Below are 18,053 nucleotides of genomic sequence, written 5' to 3'. Positions count from 1 at the left end.
GGCGCTGGTGCTGTCGTCCTGTCACTGCTCGTGGTCACTCAAGTTTGTTGACAGTGCAGTGGATGGATGCCATTGTCTCAGGATGCCCCCAAGCCTATGTTACCTTCTGGTTCTGCCTTTTTAGCTAGGCTGTAATAGTTGAACTTAATGCCGGAGTTGCTGCCACACTCCAGAAATGTGTTTAATTTCATCTGTCCTGTATATGTCCTCATACAGAGCTAATTTTCCCTGTTTTGTTTTCTCCACATGGCTGCCTGCCTGCTCGAGGAAAAATGAGATGAGGAGAGACAAGCGAGTTATCCAGTGCCAGCCACCTACTGCCTGACCGGATAAGCCTACACCATGATGGACAATACTACATCTTTTCATTTTCTTTATTTCTTTCTGTCTAAATTGTTGTTGTTGTCATGGTGACCGGTGTCGGCCAGAGGAGGATGGGTTCCCCCCCTGAGTCTTGGTTCCTCTCAAGGTTTCTTACTCATGCAAAAAACTAGGGAGTTTTTCCTTGCCACTGTCGCCCTTGGCTTGCTTACTGGGGGCTAGGACTCGGCACTTGTAAAGCTGCTTTGTGACAACAACTGTTGTAAAAAGCGCTATATAAATAAAATTTGATTGATTGATTGATTGATAATAAAGTCCCTGTGTTATCCTAACATTACTATCTGCTTACGGTCTACACTTTCCCTCTCAGTCTGTCCCTCGGTTTCTCTTTCACAAGCCTGCATCTCTGGCTGCTGCTGCTGTCTTCACCTACAGAGGACGCGGAGGGTACAGCAGCGAACATGTCTGTGGTTTTTACTAGGGCTGTCCACGACCAAGGATTTTATTGGTCGACCAATGGTCGTCATTTACTCCGACTAATCGACCAATCGACCCCCTCCCCCCCTCAAAAAAAATAATCCCATTTTGACCGGGATACACATTTGTGAAGTTTTATCTTTAATGCCGGGCTGCCGCATCTATGCGCATTTACCACTAACGCCAGGAGTAACCTTGTGTGACTAACAATGTTTCCTGGTTCATCTAAACACTAGGTCTATAGTCTACACAAAAATCTGCTCAGTTCTTCTCCCAGTCGAAGAGTTCGCGGCATTGTCGTGTACAAGAGCGACCCTTTTTTCCGCGGGGATTCTAAACTCTGCCATTACTTCGCTGAGTCGCTCTCCTATGTTAGCAGCTGTGTGGCTCACTCCCAACTCTAGCTCCCAGCACGATTGAATGCAGTCGGCAGTTATCAGAAATAAAATGCGCTGTGACCGTCATGTAAACATCTGATTAGTCCATATATCCGTTGTGAAGCTGAGTGCTTTACAGTTTTCGATCTTGCCCTGAAGTGTTTGTTTTGTTTTGCTGTATTTGCTCTTAACCGCATGCATCACTGTTTCACATCTTACCAGGCTATATCCGGGCTCGAGGCATTCAATTAGATTTTTACATCCCTCACCACTGCCGATATTCACAGGTCGCATGTCCAGCGCTGTCCTTGTCAAACAAATCACCAACGGTAAATTCGTGTCACGTCTTCCTTTGTCACGCCGTTGAAATTAAAAGTCCCAGAAGCCCTTTGACGAGACGCAGCTTTTTTTTCCTGCGACCAATCAACCAATGGAATTTGGTCATTAGTAATTTTTTTGGTCGACCAATGATTAATCGATTATTTGCCATCAGCCCTAGTTTTTACACATTTTGTAGCATCTACATTGAGACTCTTCTATTTCTTCGCACGTAACTTCTCCGCACCCCCTTTCTGCTGCCTCTCCTTTAACAACGCTCTCAACACTGAACGTAGCGGCAGTTACAGCGGACCACGCAGAGAAAGGGTGGGGCCGCTTTCATCCTATACCCTGATTGGTTCAGTCCACTGTCTATATTGAAGATGGGCCAATGGGTTGCCCCTCTAAATTGTGGGCCGGTCTCTAAGGAAAAAAGGGAGGAAAAAATCCATCGGCCCCTGAGGACTGTCGGCCCACCGGGCAAATGCCTGGTACACCAGATTACCAGTCCAGCCCTGCATATGACCCACAATAATGCATGGGAGATATAAATGATTATACCATGATTGTACACTGAACGGTACTTGGACTGGACCCATTGATACCTAACACATGAGGGGATCCTAAGTTGTGCATCTACATCAACTACAGATCACTTAATGTTCAAATGGAATAGACACAGGATTTAACCTTGGTATTAACTTCAGTCCAGAGTTCTTAATCATACGCTGGTGGGGAGCAGTGATGTCAGTAACGCATTACTTAGTAACGTGTTACTCTAATCTTAACACTTTTTTCAATTACGAGTAATATAACGAGATACTATTTCCAGTCCAGTAATCAGATTAAAGTTACTTATCCAAGTAACGGTTCATTACTATTTTTTTCCTTAGTAAAATATATATATTTGCTTTCTTTTTGGCTTAGTTATACTTTTGCGTCTGACCGTAGCGCTCGACTCCGCATGCTGAGCGCAAACCTGTGAGAGTGGCAAACGCGTTTTACATGTCATTCTTTGCAGTGTTCTCCGTAACGATATGTGGTAGTGTAAAGAAATACCCCTCAAAAACAGGGGAAGGAACATTTACCTGACAAATTTTAATGTTGCATTGTATTCCAGGTTTGAAAAGTGCTGGAATTTTGGCTAAAGTACTTTAAAATGCTTGAAACTGTAATTGCATTTCGTTTCACAACAAAAAGCTGTCTGACTGAATAGTTTGCTTGTATTACTACGTTTACTAATACATTTACAAATAATACAGTGCAGCGACACAAATGTGATGTCAGGAGATACATTATTTAAATATCAGGAGATACATTGTTACTTAAAAATGCACTTTCAATAAAGTGAGTATTGGAAAAACTAATTTTGCTGTTGAATGTACTGTAACTACTAAAGTAACTTGTAATCTAACAAGTTACTTTAGTAGTTACCTTATGCTTAATAAGTTATCTTATGCCTTCTGTTTTAATGTGTTTTGTAAAGCGTCATTGAGCGCTGTGGAAAGCGCTATATAAATAAAATGTATTATTATTATTATTATTATTATTAATCTAACATAGTTACTTTTAAAATCAAGTAATCAGTAATGTAACTAAGGAGTAATCAGTAATCAGAAATTTTTCAAGGAAACTAAGCCATCACTGATAGGAAGACCAGTTGTATAAAGACCCGAGAGCCTTAACTCCTCCATCAATGATAGGGGTTCTTCACCTGGCTGGAATGATGGCAAGTTTGGTGTCCCTAGACTCATTTTGCAAAGCTACTTCCTTTAGACTAGATTATTATCCATTTTCTGTCTTGGGGCCAAAGTTCTAAGAATCTCTGAAATTTTGCCTTCTTGGAGATGAGTATCGATGAATATGAGAGGGGGAGAGGTAGTTGGGGTTGCAGCTGTAGAAAGTCCTGATAAGATCCCCAAATTTCCTCAAATTTGTGGGTAACAGTCCTTCCTGGACTGTGTCCTCAGCATGTTGCTGAAAGACAGTATCCAGTATCATAACACTCCAGTATTAAAACACTCCAGTATCATAACACAGAAATAGCAACCAGTTTTCCCAACAGCTTTTCATCATTTGTGAAGCCCATGTTATAGGCATAATAGGCATGTAAAAGTCATGAGTCATTTAAAAGTCATAATAGTCCTTTATAGTCAGAAGGTGAGTACATCTCATGACCCCTTTGTAGAACACTTCCCTTTCCTGAAACAAAGTATATCTAGCTTACGGATTAAACTCATAACTATATATGCCAGACACTCCCTGTTAGCATACTAAATGTGGAACTGCACAGTGACAGGCATGTAAGTGACTTAAAACTGTGCTTGGGCAAGACTGTTGCTTGGCTCTCAGTTTCATTAAAGAGTCCTTGTAGAATGTGTACCAAACATGCATTCATTTGAGACATTATCTGTATAGCATGAAGGATTATTCAGATTGGCCCCTCCACTCTAGAATCTCTGAGTAATGAAAGGGTAATTGTGAGAGCACCAAAGACAGTAGAGGATCACAGTCATCCTGCAAATTACATTTTTGTTCTCTTATGCTCAAGAAGCTGATATATAACTGTTAAATTTAGAACAAGAACTTTGAAACTTGGAGGAGTTCATGTGAAACGTTACTGGCTATGCAGTTGTATCTTCTTTAAGTTGTATTACTTTTTTTCTGTTCATCACTTCTGAGGATTTGGAAGCCACCCAGGCTATTGTACAGTCCTCTTCATGGTCTGGTCTATTAAAGGTATCAGATGTCTGATCACAAAACATCTATTTGCTTTCAATGGCTTTCACAGATTCCTCATGAATTCATGAGAGAACATGCCAGCCAGTGACCAGTAAGGGTGTAAGGAGGATCAACCTATAATATCATATATTCAACAAAGACTGTCAATAAAACAGCATCTTAGGTTCACGCTTGCTCACATGTTCAGCATGGTGATGGTTTCCTCTGTACAGGGGGAGGGACAGTGACAATGACATGTTACTGAACTAAAAAGAAGTCACACAGCTGCTTCCTCCACACTTGCATTGTGTACCTTCACATTACTGTATTCATGATTTTAAAAATGGACTGGATTGTTCAAGTCTACATTTTCATATTTAGTGGTAAGATGACATTAACCATTATTTGAGATGCCTTTTCATTGTACTTTTGCTCTCTATTCGTTTGACTGTAAATTCATTGAAATTGAGGCTCATGTGGCTTATCCAAACAAAAGGACATATGAAATGCCATTTGTAGCAGGAAAATTTATTGAAAGACCAATCCTAATTTACTGATATGAAGGTCTGGAAAATTAGCTGGTGTTATTAACTGTTTTGCTTTTACAATACCTAAAAGCTGTTATATTCCTCATATATTGCACATAGCACTCTCTTTGATAACAAACGTTTAGTCAGTTTCCCTTTTTTATTTGTGAAGAATTCAGGAATGTAATGTCTCTAAAAAGCAAATGTACTTCTCATATTCAATGTGATATAGTTTTCTGATATATTGATATTTTAAAGCCACGTATCACATGGGCAAAAAACAGGTAACTGATTTTTCATGGAAATTATGATACAACATTCAGTAAGGACATCCTTATATGGTATTACTGTCATTGAGGAAGCATGCACTGAGGAAGTGTCCATTTCATTCTTTATATTAAACTTTCTCTCTTTTTGTCTTATGCTTGTGAGCATTTTACCAATCTTTCTAATTGTCTGATTGTCAGATTATCTGAAAAAAAATACTAAATCAGTTTCCTCAAATTACATTACCTGTGCATGATCAAATTAAGTTATTATGTTTAAGTTATAGATTACTTAAAATGTGTACCATAAAGGGGATTTGTTTTTGTTTTTGCCAGCAGTATCTCAGTCAGTGGTGGCTTTCAACATTGAGCCAAATCCTTGGAAGTACCTCACCCAAAACCAGGACACTGCCTTTGGCTACAAAGTGCTACAGAAGGATCGGTTCAGGTGAGAGACACGTAATTGGCATGGTACACCAAAGTCATATTCCCAATATTTCTGCAGAATTCTGGTTTTGATTGGAGGACCTACTTTGCAAGTATGAAGACATATGTACTGATTATTTTTGCCTAATCTATAACATTGTCACAGAAAGTAAACTTAAGTAAACATCGTATGAAAGATAGATAATTCAAATTAGGTTTAGCCAACTAAACCTTTGTTTGTGATGCCCAGGGTGTCATGGAGAGATGAGGCGGACACAAACACTGAGAGGAGGATTTATTAAAGGGTCAAAGAGTCAGGCATGGTTCAAATCCGACAAAGAGTTAGACATAACACAATAATCAACACGCAGTTCTGATTTTGTAGTTCTGGTTTCAAAAAGACGACACGACACAAACCAAACCAAACCTTGGAGCACTCACAAACATGGACACCAGGGTCATGGTACAAATAACAATGTACATTTACATTTACATTTATGGCATTTAGCAGACGCTCTTATCCAGAGCGACTTACAAAAGTGCTATGTAGTTGCTTGGAATCTCCAAGGTAGAATAGATAGTCCTGAACACAAGGTACTCTAAGCTGGAAAAACCACTAGACGAAAGTCAAATGATACCCAACAATTATACCTGAATATACACATCCCCTGAGGAAAAAGACAGTAAACAATTCCTATAACCCTATTATGCACAATACCTGAGGAAAGAGACGATAAAGTACAATAGACAAAGCATAATTATGCAAAGTGCACTTGAAAGAGGTGGGTCTTCAGTCGGCGTCTGAAGACAGCAAGTGACTCCGATGTTCGGACACACAAGGGAAGTTCATTCCACCACCTTGGAGCCAGGACAGAGAAAAGTCTGGATGCTTGTCTCCCATGTGTCCTGGATGATAGAGGGTCAAGACGAGACATACTTGAGGCGCGGAGGGCTCTAGGTATGCATCTGGGTTTTACCATGGCCATCAAGTAAGGAGGAGCTGGACCATTCTTTGCTTTGTAGGCCAGCACCAGGGTTTTATATTTGAACAGCACATGTACAGCACAGACCTGACCAAACAAGGGGTTTAAATACACCAAACAAAACATGGAACACCTGAACACACTAATAAGGGGCGGGGTTATAAAATACAAGGAGGGACCAAAACTGACACATGTCTACATAAACAAAGCAGACCTGATAGGTGGGAGTGGGGCTCCATCCGAAATGCCATACTTCCCTTCTATTCAGTACGCCAAACCAGTACAAGATAAAGGTTAGTGTGTCCGAATACACAGTATGCATTAAACAGTAAGCGACCCAGATGGCGTACTAAATTGGGCGCCATTTTGAAGTATGTGATTGTGGCACACTGTCCTATTCCATAATTCAATTGGAACAGCAGAGACATTTGGAGCAGAGAAAAAAATGGCAGAATGTAGTGAGTAGGCTGTTTACAAATATAAGTAAGAGACAACAGGGCATATGCAGAAATACTGAAATTAAAATTCAATACCTTTTTAATACTTTTTAAAGACCTTGGGTTAGGGTTTAATGTTTAAGACCTCATCGCCACTTCAAGCTGTAATCACCAGCAGAGCTTTAACTTACAAAATTATTGTAATTTGCAATTTAATCTTTAAAACACAACCTTACAACAGAACTTTGATGAAGACACAAAGAAACAAGAAACAAGTTAATCACCTAGGACAACTTGGTTAAACTGGTGTGTTACCGTCCGGTCTAGGTCAGACGGTAACAGAAAATAAATGATGTAGTGATTGGAGGAGCGAAGTAATAATTAGGAACCAACAACAACTTAACTGATTCAAAATATATGTATTTGGACAACATGTAGATATAAATGCAAGATGTAACAAGCATGAGCTTAGCACCAATTGACTTCAGGTAGGCCACGCCGAAAAAGGGAAAACAAAAACCAAACGACAAAACAAATAGCAGCCTACCCTACCTGGTGCTAAGCAACTTCTTTAAATTATAACAACAACAACACCACCAAAAATAAAAGAGAACACTACATAATTAACATACAACTACACAAAGACAAAGACACAGTCCACCACACACAGAAACAGGGGCAGTCTAACAACTCTTTAACACCGGTTAGCTGATGTATATCAAAATCATCCCAAACAGGGAGAACAAACGAGGAGAGCCTGCCACTCTCTCCCGCCGTCCGCACTTCCAGGAAGCCTTTTGTAGCTGTGGACTCGTCAGGCACCGCCCAGAACCATGTGACACCATAATCACGGGTGCACCTGAAAGAGATTACAACACCACACAGTAACAACTCATCACGCTCCCTTGGGAGAACAGCACAAACATACAGCAACAACTCATCACGCTCCCGTAAGAGAACAGTACTATGTGTACAGTAATACCTCATCACGCTCCCTTAAGAGAACAGTACTATGTGTACAGTAATACCTCATCACGCTCCCTTAAGAGAACAGTACGGCTGTACAGTAAGAACTCATCACATTAGGACCTAACAGGTGAATAATAAATAACAATAAACATTTACAATGCATTTGTTTTACATTCTAATGACTCTTCAGTTTGCATCAACTGTGAGTTTTTCTTTATGACTAGATCGGCATACATTCTGTCATTAACACTGTGACGTTGTTTTACCAGAGGATTCCATATACAAATGATAAATGAAAAGAAACAAACTGACTTCTCCAGGTTGGTCACTGCTGCAGGGTTCTGTCTGGTCTTGGTCTGACCCTAGTTGTTGCTTCTTTAAGAAGAAATGGGAGATATTCCCTTTTCTCTTCATTTGGGCTCTACACAAAATAAGACCTGGTATTTAGACTTCATGACAGTTTGGCAGAGACAACACAATTTTAACTATTATTTAAACTAGTTTTTAGTTTTCTGTAGCTAACTAACAATACTAAATTTAAAAAGATGAATTAATTAATATGACTAGTTATATTATATTATTATAATTAAAAGCTGACATATGCCTATGCCATGGGTTAAAGCAAGAAATTTTCATTTGACTGAAAATTTTTCCTGGCAAAAGACAATGCCAGCAATTACTGAAAATGTGGTGTAGTTGGGACGCGGCCTCTTTTGCCTAATTCCACATATTAAACACATTTACAAAGTATACTTATCTATCTGGGGGTCCTCTTCCAGAAAATTATTTAAAGATCAAGTCAAATTTAGTGAATCCTGGTGAGTTTTAAAAGGTATGACGGAGATAAAAAAAAAAAAAAACTATGAGAAACTATGTTCACAACTGTTCACACTGTCTTCTAACTGCTTCCAAGTAAACTAACTTGACTTCTATACTGTTTTGGTGATCTCATGCTCAATAAGGTACTTCATTAGACTGTAAAAGATAACAGTTCTGTATCAGTAACAATTTACTGTCTCATTTGGGCATGTTGCTCATTCTTTTTATAAAGACTTCAGAACTGGGGAGTTTTCAGGATTACGCGAATAATGTCCTGTACGCAGTTATCCTATCCTGACGCTGTCCTCCTCGGTCCCAAGCCGCATAACCGTGTATTCTTCCGCCGCGCACACCAAACACCAAGTTCCGTTTAGACGCACGGATCAACGTTAAACTTAATTAAGTTAAATATTTATACATATACTCGAAATGATTCGAAATAATTCGCTTTTAATCACATTATTTAATGGTGGTTTATTTCCAAAACGCCCAATCTTAACGTCTTCACGTTCTCTCATGTTTCGTCCTGGAATTACAAGAGGCTCGTATTTGTTAACGTAAAGAGAACTGTTCAGTCAGACAGATTTGTTGTGAAACTAAGTAGTTACAATTTCAAGCATTTCAAGTAGGCTACTTAGCCTAAATTCCAGCACTTTTCACACGTGAAACACAAAGCAACATTAAAATTCATCAGGTAAATGTTCATTCCCCTGTTTTGCGGGGTATTTCTTTATACTACCAAAGAATGACGCGCCAAATAGCCTCCAGAGTTCGCGCAGGTTTGCGGGAGGTTAATGGAGTCGCGCGCTACGGTCAGGCAGGAGGGGGAGGTCACTTTTCTAGTTATGTCCGAAAATCAGAAGGTGCACCCGCAAGTCAATCAAACGACACCGCCGTCATCCATCCAGCGCTGATGAGCGCCAGTAAGAATCATATTTCGACCACAAAACAGATAGCACACGCGTGTGTGGTTTATTATTATTTGACGGATTTTTTCCCCCCAAAAATCAAATGACGGAAATCCGTCGTAGTGACGGAGAACTTTAACCCATGGCCTATGCCTAACATATGCGCGTAAGTGAGCTTTCAGTGTAGATAGCGCGACCGAGCTGTTGCGAAGTGCAGATGGCGTGACCGCAGTCAATTGCCACCCCTTTGGCTCCACCACTGGGGTCAACACCTGCGTCTGTGTCCGAGCTCCCCGCATCGTGGCAACCCCCAAGGACTCACTCACTCCGGTTACGAAACGGTACATCTTCTTCTAAAGACATTGGGCTTGATCAGTTGAGCAATTAACCCTGCCAAATGTCATAAATGTAAATGTAATTAACCCTCCCATGTTGAGTGACACACCGGTTAACCCTATTAATGATTCTATAGCACCAATTACGATTTTAATTATGTTGGCTTGCGAAGCAGCCAACATACTGTTCTCCCTATTCTTCTTATTTTTTTTATTATTATTCTATTCGACTTTTCGGTAACTTTCACAGGCCGCAATTTTTGAGCTAGAACCTTGAAAACCGGCAGGATCACAGATCCCATATGGAAGAAGTGTGCTTGTGCTTTTGGGACATGTCGGACATACGGTGTCCTCAGGACAGCGCTCCAAAGTTGACTTTTTCCCATAGAGAATGAATGGCGGAATGTTCAGAACTGAACATTCCGTAAGGGAGATCCCCACAGGCTCACACAACACACGCACGGAACCTCTTCTCTCCCTCAGTCCCTGCAGCAGTATTAACTGTATAACTGAACAACAACTCAATTTTAACTAACCCACAACCAATTACCCCTCAACAGTAATTGCCCCATAACAGTAATTGCCCCACCACAAATAAATACCCCCTCAAAAAAAAACAAAAAAAAAAACACAACATCTAAACAAGCTTTTACCAGGAACTACACAATAATCTTAATACCCATCAACAACAATAACCCCAACAGGTCAATAACCCCTCAATATCAACTACCCCACAGCCAATTACCCCTCAGTAATAATTACCCCAAACAGCTAAATCACCTCTTAACATTAACAACACCATTAAACTAATAGCCTTTAACAATAACAAATACATCTGCATTAACTACCCCAATGGCAATAGCCCCTCAACAGTAATTGCCCCACCACAGGTAATTGCCCCTCAACAACAAATACAACATCTAAACAAGCTTTTAACAGGAACTACACAGAAATCTTTAAAGCTATCAACAGCAATAACCCCAACAGGTCAATAACCCCTCAATGTCAACTACCCCACAGCCAATTGCCCCTCAACAGTAATTGCCCCACCACAGGTAAATACCCCCTCAACAAAACATTCCACATCTAAACAAGCTCTTCACAGGAACCACACAGTAATCTTAATACCCATCAACAACAATAACCCCAACAGGTCAATAACCCCTCAATATCAACTACCCCACAGCCAATTACCCCTCAGCAGTAATTGCCCCAAACAGCTATATTACCTATTAACTGAAACAACACCATTAAACTAATAGCCTTCAACAATAACAAATACATCTGCATTAACTACCCCAATGGCAATAGCCCCTCAACAGTAATTGCCCCACCACAGGTAAATACCCCCTCAACAAAACATTCCACATCTAAACAAGCTTTTAACAGGAACTACACAGTAATCTTAATAGCCATCAACAACAATAACCCCAACAGGTCAATAACCCCTCAATATCAACTACCCCACAGCCAATTACCCCTCAGCAGTAATTGCCACAAACAGCTATATTACCTATTAACCGCAACAACACCATTAAACTAATAGCCTTCAACAATATCAAATACATCTGCATTAACTACCCCAATGGCAATAGCCCCTCAACAGTAATTGCCCCACCACAGGTAATTGCCCCTCAACAACAAATACAACATCTAAACAAGCTTTTAACAGGAACTACACAGTAATCTTAATAGCCATCAACAACAATAACCCCAACAGGTCAATAACCCCTCAATGTAAAATACCCCACAGCCAATTACCCCTCAACAGTAATTGCCCCACCACAGGTAAATACCCCCTCAACAAAACATTCCACATCTAAACAAGCTTTTAACAGGAACTACACAGTAATCTTAATAGCCATCAACAACAATAACCCCAACAGGTCAATAACCCCTCAATATCAACTACCCCACAGCCAATTACCCCTCAGCAGTAATTGCCCCAAACAGCTATATTACCTATTAACCGCAACAACACCATTAAACTAATAGCCTTCAACAATAACAAATACATCTGCATTAACTACCCCAATGGCAATAGCCCCTCAACAGTAATTGCCCCACCACAGGTAATTGCCCCTCAACAACAAATACAACATCTAAACAAGCTTTTAACAGAAACTACACAGAAATCTTTAAAGCTATCAACAACAATAAACCCAACAGGTCAATAACCCCTCAATGTCAACTACCCCACAGCCAATTACCCCTCAACAGTAATTGCCCCACCACAGGTAAATACCCCCTCAACAAAACATTCCACATCTAAACAAGCTTTTAACAGGAACTACACAGTAATCTTAATACCCATCAACAACAATAACCCCAACAGGTGAATAACCCCTCAATATCAACTACCCCACAGCCAATTACCCCTCAGCAATAATTACCCCAACAGCTAAACTACCCCTCAACTGCAACTACCCCTTTAGCCAAACACATCAGCATCAACCACACCAGTCAATTTAGTAGCTGATGCCTAGTGCTACACTGATCATATTGATGCCATTTGTCTATCCTCCCCTTCTATCATTTCATTCATCCCTCCATCTTCCCATAGGAATGCATTGATGTCATCAATCCCTTAATTTGCAAGATATATTGATCAAACTTGGTAAAATCACTTAGGAGCTGATCCCTAACACTACACTGAATAACATATTGATGCCATTTGTCTATCCTCCCGTTCTATCATTTCATTCATCCCTCCATCCTCCCATATGGACCCATTGATTTCATAACTCCGTTAATTTTCAAGACTTAATGATCAGACTTGGTGAACTGACTCAATAGCTGATCCCTAGCACTGCACTGAATATCATATTGATGCCATTTGTCTATCCTCCCCTTCTATCATTTCATTCATCCTTCCATCCTCCCATAAGAATGCATTGACTTAATCACTCCCTTAATTTTCAAGATATAGTGATCAAACTTGGTAAAATGACTCAGAAGCTGATCCCTAACACTACACTGAATATCATATTGATGTCATTTATCTATGCTCCCCTTCTATCATTTCATTCATCCCTCCATCTTCCTATAGTAATGCATTGATTTCATAACTCCCTTAATTTTCAAGATATAGTGATCAAACTTTGTAAAATGACTCAGGAGCTGATGCCTTGCACTGCACTGAATATCATATTGATGCCATTTGTCTATCCTCCCATTCTATCATTTCATTCATCCCCCCATCTCATAGAAATGCATTGATTTAATCAATCCCTTAATTTTCAAGATATAGTGATCAAACTTTGTAAAATGACTCAGGAGCTGATCTCTAACACTATACTGAATATCACATTGATGCCATTTGTCTATCCTCCCATTCTATCATTTTATTCATCCCTCCATCCTCCCCTACACTGAATATCATTTAACAGTGATAACATTGAAACAACCTTTAACATCATTTAGCAGGTTGTCAACATTTAAACAGCCTTCAACATCATTTAGCAGGATATCAACATTAAAACAACCTTTAACATTAGGAGGTCAACAACATTCAAAACAACGTTTCAGCTGCTTTGCAAGCCAACATAAAGTTTGTTCACAAACTTTGCCTATCTAGTTGTCTCTAGACGCTTTACAGGCAACGGCGTCATGTTATTGTAAATGTGCCATATTTGTCAATTGTGATTTTTCACCGCAATCGAAATATGTCCTCCAGTTTTTACCCATCTGTGCAGTTAGAACACACTCACATACACTAGTGATTACTAGTGATTTTTAAATCCATCTAGCAAGCAGGAGCAATCCACCGAACACATGCAAGATCAAATTGCGCTACTCCACAAAACACAAATCCCTCCAATATCAAAATAAAAGACCTTAACACAAAATGGTCTCTAAAATTACAACTAAAATTGCTGTCTCACAATAGTTGCGGGGAGGAAGATAAATACATTCATGCATACTTTTGTTGTTTAGGCAAAACTAAAATATCAATGAAAATTCAATACCCCCAATATTGTGATTAATGCTTCTAACTCATGTTTAAGGGTCTTAATTTTTCCAATATTGATGTATCAATTTTTAATACTTTTTAAGACCTCGCTGACATCTCGTACAACCACAAAATAAAAATAAAAACTATGATGGTGATAATATCTGAAATACACATCAACTTTAGACACTTTAGACTTGACCAACTTTATTTGGTTTAGAAATGGTTTGTAGGTCGAATTATTTGATGTCCGTTTTGTTTTAGTTTATTTTAAATCTTGGTTGCCCAATTGTCATGCTGAACACAGGTGGATTCACCTCAACCTGTCAGTAATGCTAGTGAAATGGCAAATTATGTCCTAACCCTTGCAAATATAAATATATCTAGCCTTGAATTATTAAGGCTAAATTCAGGATAATGGTTTTTGTAACAGTCCTCAACGATGTCTTGATGCTGATTCTAAATCCATGACTAAAAGAGGTATGTCGCGAAAAATATAAAACAGAAAATATATCTAATGTGCTTTTGATGAATAGTGGTCTATGATATATGATGTCATATGTCATATCGTATGACACAGATAAAATGGCGGACGTTGTAAGTCCGAGGTTATGACAATTGCCAAGTCGCCTACTGAAAGAATGCACTGCTTTAACGGTTAAGCAGCATTCAGATTCAGCCTGTGTTTCTTCTCAGAGTGATTGTGAGTGATCCATTAGTACAAAATCAAGATAAAAGAGGAGACATTTACAGCTGTGCGATATTAGAAGAAAACTGCTCACTTTTAAAATTGAATGGTATGTATTAATTGTACCCAGTTTTCTTAAGAAGCTGTTTATTTTCAGTAATGTAAAATATTAATCAGTCTTATAAGAAGCCTTTGCTCCTTTGTTTTCCAATAGTACCCCATGAGGCGATTAATATGTCTCTTGGACTTTCAATGACTACAGATCCACAGTCCACAAAGATATTGGTAAGTCATCACTCTCAAGACTCACTGTATTTCACTTATCAGTGTGATTTAAGGAAAGACAATAGTTCGCCCCCTGCTGGTTGATTTTAAAACATAGCCACTAACGTGATTTGGAGGTGAGGAGCGTTGCCACACACCCCGTTGCAGCATACTGATGTCACCCTCATTTTGTGTTACATTTGACATATGTAAGATTTCCAAATGATTATTTGAGATTAAAAGGGAAAATATTTTTATTAACATGGCACTACAAAAGCATGCATTAACAACACCCTTAACACACAAATATAACGTAGCATATATATGCCTACAGGGTTGCCAACTCTCACGCATTGAGCGTGAGACACACACATTTGACTGTCTTCACACTCTCTCACGCTACACTTCCGATTTCTCAAGCAGAAAAAAATCTAGTTTATTTACCTCTGATCCACATCTATGATTCAATGAGTTACTAGTTCGCTCTGGCGCCAACCACTGGCGATCGATCGATCGCGATATAATAGCCTACTTAATTCAGGCCCGTAGCCAGCATTGTGATGGGGGGGGGGGTCTTTTTCCCCCAAAAATGGACTTCATTTGGCTCTCTACTCCAATGCCCCCTAAATACATGAGCACACTTCAAACCTTTAAATTTAGACATATTTGATTCATTATAAGCAAGGTTACCAACTTTTCAAAATCACTAGTAGTGAGATTTGTTTTGGGGGCGGGTGTTGTGTGTGTCAAACGTTGACAGGGGGTGGGTGGGGGTGGGGGGGTGTGTGTATGTCTTATGTTTCCTCTATGCTGCGCCTAAAGCGATCGATCGCCAGTGGTTGGCGCCAGAGCGAACTAGTAACTCATTGAATCATAGATGTAGATCGAAGATAAATGAACTAGATTTTTTTTTCAGCGTGAGAAATCGGATGTTTGGCGTGTGAGCGTGTGCGCTCATTGCGTGAGAGTTGTCAACACTGTTATAAGTTTGTTGTGAGTCTGTTGTTGCTGTCCTTATTTGTTCGTTTATATATTCACCGGAGATTAACAATTCATTCATTGAATAGCCTACCTATCTTGAGGGGCATGTGTGTACGGGGGGGTGGGGGGGGGGGGTGGGGATCGAACGAACCTTCGATCCCCCCTGACTACAGGCTTGTAATTTGTGTCCAGTTTACACCGCCCCGGTAACAATTTACGCTCACCCCCCCCCCCCCCCCCCCCCCCCCCCATTACATTACATTTTACTAGCATGTTTACATAAAATGTCTGTTTCACAATACTAATGTTGTTTTAAAAAATGAATGGCAAAACTAATGTAGATATCCTAAAGAGCCTAACATACCCTGCAGATGACACAGGTCTAGACTTCACCTCATTATTTGGGGATAAATTCATGGCACTTTAAAAATATTGATATAAGAATAACCATTTACATATTCTACATATTCTCTGTGTGCCTGAATATATAACTGAGTATCTATGTTTTAAAACCTCATACTGCTTTATAGTTTTAGGATGATGGTCTACTATTGCCTGGTTTATGATATAATGAATACACTGGCAACATAAATCACAAGGTACAACAGTTTTAGATGAAACTCTCCCTCAGGTGTGTGGCCCCACCATTCCTAAGGCCTGTGATGTAACTACTACCTACAATGGCATGTGCTTCATGATTGATAGGACTGTATCTGTACCAGAGTCTTTAAGAGGTAATTCATAGGAAGCTACAAACCCTAATTGACCAAGCATCACATTTTCCTCTTAATTATGTTAAGTTCTATTATGTTAATATGTTCTATGTTAATATGTTCTGTATATGTTGCTTTGTTCTCCATTCTCAGAGTGCCCACCTCCTCCAACACCTACAGATATTGCTTTTTTGTTGGATGGTTCAGGGAGTGTAAATCCCCAAGATTTTGATACAATGAAGAGTTTTGTTAAAACGCTGATCCGAGGGTTACAAACACAAGACATTAAGGTACAGCATGTGTAGAAATGTGTCTAATATAAATGCACAGTGTGAATATACACAACCAAATGTAATATGCCTGAATTTTGGTTTGTGTGAAAAGCATACAGTATGCAATCACCAGAGTGAAGGAAGGAGCTGAACACTTAATTTTCAGACCCACACTGTCCCTTTGCACAAAGTTAATGGATGTTTTAAAAAAAAGATAAAATAAGTTATTTTCTCTCTCTCTGAAAAACTGAAATCAGTTGTCTATATCAAACCTGCTGCAGAACTGTTTTACTTATATTTATCTTATCCCTGGAAGCTAATGTAAAGCAGAAGGGTAGGAAAGCTTCAGTAGACACCTGCTAGAAGTATGTAAAGCCAGCAGGAGGTCAGATCCAGTTGGTAGGATCTTCAGTGGATGCATTTTTCTCACCTTTGGGCCTTCAAAAAGAGGCCTGGATGTTTGAGAGTGTGGCATAGAATGTCTGCTGTTTTTCTAGACTGAATGTTCTCATTCCTGGGAACTGTTGGAGTCACTCCTCCATCTTAGGTCACCGGGGCATTTTTTCCACAACTTACACTCTATTGCCAAAACTATTTGCTCACCTTCCTTGACTTACATATGAGTTTAAGTGACATCCCATTCCTAATCCATAGGGTTCAATATGATATTGGTCCACCCTTAGCAGCTAGAATGGCTTCAACTCTTCTGGGAAGGCTGTCCACAAGGTTTAGGAGTGTGTTTATGGGGATTTTTGACCATTCGTCCAAAGGCCTGGCTCTCAGTCTCTGCTCTAATTTATCCCAAAGGTGTTCTATTGGTTTGAGGTCAGGACTCTGTGCAGGCCAGTCAAGTTAATCCACACCAGACTCTGCCATCCATGTCTTTAAGGACCTTGCTTTGTGCACTGGTGGACAGTCATATTGGAAGAGGAAGAGGCCAGCTCCCACAAAGTTGGGAGCATGGAATTGTCCAAAATGTCTTGGTATGCTGAAGCATTCAGAGTTCCTTTCAGTGGAACTAACAACCCCTCAACTTTACATTTGGCACAATGCACTCAGACAAGTACTGTTCTCCTGGCAACTGCCAAACCCAGACTCATCCATCAAATTGCCAGATGGAGAAGTGCGATTCGTCACTCCAGAGAACTTGCCTCCACTACTCTAGAGTCCAGTGGCGGCATGCTTTACACCACTGCTGTTACGTTCCCCATGGCAACCCCTCCTGTTTTGATTTTATTTCCTGGCTTTCTTCTTTGTGCTTTTATTTTGAAATACCTTTTTGTTTCTGCCTTCACATCT

The 18,053-nt window shown here is 39.8% G+C and overlaps 1 protein-coding gene and 1 long non-coding RNA gene across 3 annotated transcripts in view; one reads left to right on the top strand and one right to left on the bottom strand.

Annotated features, from left to right (window-relative positions):
* Window positions 1-4,486: 4,486 nt before the first annotated feature.
* LOC143488916 (integrin alpha-M-like) overlaps window positions 4,487-18,053 on the top strand; it is a 32,159-nt gene continuing 18,592 nt past the window's right edge. The window contains exons 1-6 of one of the 2 annotated variants that reach the window (XM_076987904.1): window positions 4,487-4,597; window positions 5,344-5,455; window positions 14,533-14,633; window positions 14,739-14,809; window positions 16,401-16,503; window positions 16,636-16,772. In XM_076987904.1, coding sequence (XP_076844019.1) covers window positions 4,546-4,597; window positions 5,344-5,455; window positions 14,533-14,633; window positions 14,739-14,809; window positions 16,401-16,503; window positions 16,636-16,772 — 576 coding nt within the window. In that variant the 5' untranslated portion in view covers window positions 4,487-4,545. The remainder of the gene's footprint in view (window positions 4,598-5,343; window positions 5,456-14,532; window positions 14,634-14,738; window positions 14,810-16,400; window positions 16,504-16,635; window positions 16,773-18,053) is intronic. The other variant, XM_076987906.1, reaches the window with a different exon arrangement.
* LOC143488917 (uncharacterized) lies at window positions 5,716-9,974 on the bottom strand. The gene is made up of 3 exons (XR_013124575.1): window positions 8,135-9,974; window positions 7,882-7,942; window positions 5,716-7,712 (listed from the first exon to the last, which is right to left on the bottom strand). It is a non-coding gene; the product is annotated as an uncharacterized LOC143488917 (long non-coding RNA).

Source organism: Brachyhypopomus gauderio, unplaced genomic scaffold (assembly GCF_052324685.1).
Source record: "Brachyhypopomus gauderio isolate BG-103 unplaced genomic scaffold, BGAUD_0.2 sc57, whole genome shotgun sequence".
In the NCBI taxonomy this organism is placed as follows: Eukaryota; Metazoa; Chordata; class Actinopteri; order Gymnotiformes; family Hypopomidae; genus Brachyhypopomus; species Brachyhypopomus gauderio.
Note: the sequence above shows the minus strand (reverse complement) of the source record. Positions and strands in the feature narration are given on the sequence as shown.